Consider the following 2814-nt stretch of genomic DNA (forward strand, 5'->3'; position numbering starts at 1 on the left):
ATATATACATACACACACACACACATATATATATATATATATATATATATATATATATATATATATATATATGAAAGAAATGAAGAAAGAAGTTAAAAATGTTTCAGAGACTCCGAGAGGTTATGTAATCAACGAATAACAGTTTTGATTATGTACGAATAAACAATGGTATTATTACTGCAATAAAATGCATAAAAGTTTTATTTCCTGTAAAAATGTAAATAGAGTATATTGTGTGTGTTATTGCATTTAATAGAATATTGTCAAATAACATATCAATGACCGCCGTTTGCACACGCGTTAACAGATGATACATAAAACTGATAAATGATATAAAATGATCGGATGAGCGATAAATTTTATAAAATATGTTTACGCCAGAAGATAACCCTTTCGAAACTACCCACGATATTAATCGTGACACGAGATATACAATCCAGTAATGTCGAAAGGGTTAATACCGCATTTGACGTGAGCCGGCAAAAATATCAGTTTTACAAAAGCAGCGGTCATACCTATGCAAGAAGACAACTTCTACGTCGACGTCCTCGCGATCCTCATGTAGGAAATCCTTGAGGAAGTGCGAGACCGATTCGTAGGTGATGTGGCCGCACACGACAATATGTCTGCCAACACAATGAGCAAATTAGACGACATTCTTAAAAAGACGGTATTAATGAATGACATAGGAAAAGAAAGGGAAACTCTTTCAAGCAACTACCATATATACACGCTCTAAGTAGTGTATGTATGTCAACTACAGAACCCAATTATTCAAGTTGTTCTCTCTCTTGCTGCAACTTTTGTTCACTTTAATCTGTTCTTTCTACTGAATAAACTTTTTTGAAACAAACGCATATTTATCACGATGTCTTTCAATATACATATGTATATATTTATTTATTTATAAAGACAGACAAGTGATCACACCAGCAAAAACAGCGTAACAAGAAAAGAGAGAGAGAGAAGAACGTTGATACTGATGAAAAATTATTTTTTATCTTTTCTCTTTGTGCCATTTTAGTCTGCTGCCACAGTAAAAAAATGTTTCTTAGAAGTTATTCTATTTAAAATTAATTATATTTACCGATATATATTGCTTAAAAAGAAGGAATAAAACATAAATTTACATTAATAGTTATTATTTAAAAAATATAATACTCAATGAAATCGAACGAGTTTATTTTACAAAATTAAGATAGTCATCAAAAAAGTAATAAAAAAATAAAAATTACTTGGCACTGGAATAACGCATACTCTGTTTGAAAGAGTCACGCGCATAGTTATTAAAAATACGTAATAAATCAATGGACTGAACTTACCAAGATTGCGCTAGGAATTGGAGTGATTCATTTTAACCAGTTAAAATAATTACTATACACATACCTATGTGATAAGTTAGTACCGCTAGATATATAACGTACATACATCAAGTCAATGCTAATAAATGTTAGATCAAATACGCACGGGTATACAAGCTCATTCATGTGTCATTAGTCACCGCTATGTATGTTAAGAACAAAACTCTCTTCTACATGTATAATTTCTACGTGCTGTGTATTCATATCGATAGTGAGAGACGTATTCCTACATCTATAAGTGTCACATAACAGATAAAACTAATTTGTAAGTGATGCCTAAAGATAATCAACAGATTCGCAAAGGAAAAATAGCGAAGTTCGACCATGATCATTCCATGCTTTATGTCATCTACTCGGTGATGTTTGACATTTGGCTTCATCATGAACTCAGTAGTCTTCCGTATCGCGCGATTTCTCTTATCACTTCTGGGCCACGCGATAGGTGCTACTGGATTCAATGCGAGCCCGATAATACTCGAGCAGAATTACTGATTACTTTTGTTCTAAACGTAAAGGGGACCGACGCCGTGTGCGTATCGACATGTGAGCGTGTGTCGTGGGTATGAGCTGTTGCAAGTCGTTTTCGTGTATTGACCGTTGCCCAATTGGTGATCAAGTGGAAGTAACGCGAATTTGTCGAAAATTGGACGCGCCCGTCGTATCTTGGATTGCCCACGTGAGAAAAATCAGATGCTCATACGTGTTCATACAATGAAAGTCGGATTCCCGTGAGTTTTCTGACGTGACGTGAAATTATTCACGCAAGAGTGTTTCCTGCGATCGTTCCGTTATTGGAGCATGTCTTTATGTAATCAGAACGTTTAATTTATTAAACACGCTTGCGATGCCATTAGGTGAAGTTGATCCAGAATCATTAAACCATAGTATGTGATAGCCAGTATCAACGAAACGTCGATGAAAAACGGTGCGCAGCACGGATGACACACGCCGTGAAGGACGGTTAAAAATGTCAACGGTAATTTTCGCGGGGCATTTATCATCATGACAAAGCTCTTCTAGGTTATTACTATCGTATGTGCGCGGATACGCGTATATCATTCATCGATCGTAGGCAAACGTCATCACGTATTTGGATCAGGTGCTCGAATGATGCGATCAGCAGCGTGTTATTGTCGTGTAGCTTCTTACGAAAGCCACACTTGCGCTAGTTGTGAATGACAGTTAAACCGAAAAGCTCTGAGTTGTCCCTGATCTACGTTGTTTATTTCGGCCCACCGAGGATGTCCTCAATCAGAATCCCTGAGCTACGTATGAGACCAGCAATCTCAATAACATATACACATATTTGTTTAGGCAGTATATTCTTCTCCATTTTATCCTCTTTAGGTTTACGAATACGCAAAAACGATCATTAAATACTGTCTAAAACACCAAGATTATTACACTGAAGTGGTACAACATTAGATTTTATATATATACATATATTATATAT

At 35.6% G+C, this 2814-nt stretch overlaps 1 protein-coding gene across 26 annotated transcripts in view; it reads right to left on the reverse strand.

Annotated features, from left to right (window-relative positions):
* LOC108751721 (calcium-activated potassium channel slowpoke) overlaps positions 1-2814 on the reverse strand; it is a 102628-nt gene that overhangs the window by 36225 nt on the left and 63589 nt on the right. For all 26 annotated transcript variants that reach the window (XM_018492054.1, XM_018492050.1, XM_018492073.1 and 23 more), the window contains exon 7: positions 516-626. In XM_018492054.1, the coding sequence (XP_018347556.1) occupies positions 516-626 (111 nt within the window). The remainder of the gene's footprint in view (positions 1-515; positions 627-2814) is intronic.

The sequence above is a fragment of the Trachymyrmex septentrionalis genome, unplaced genomic scaffold, assembly GCF_001594115.1.
Source record: "Trachymyrmex septentrionalis isolate Tsep2-gDNA-1 unplaced genomic scaffold, Tsep1.0 scaffold51, whole genome shotgun sequence".
In the NCBI taxonomy this organism is placed as follows: Eukaryota; Metazoa; Arthropoda; class Insecta; order Hymenoptera; family Formicidae; genus Trachymyrmex; species Trachymyrmex septentrionalis.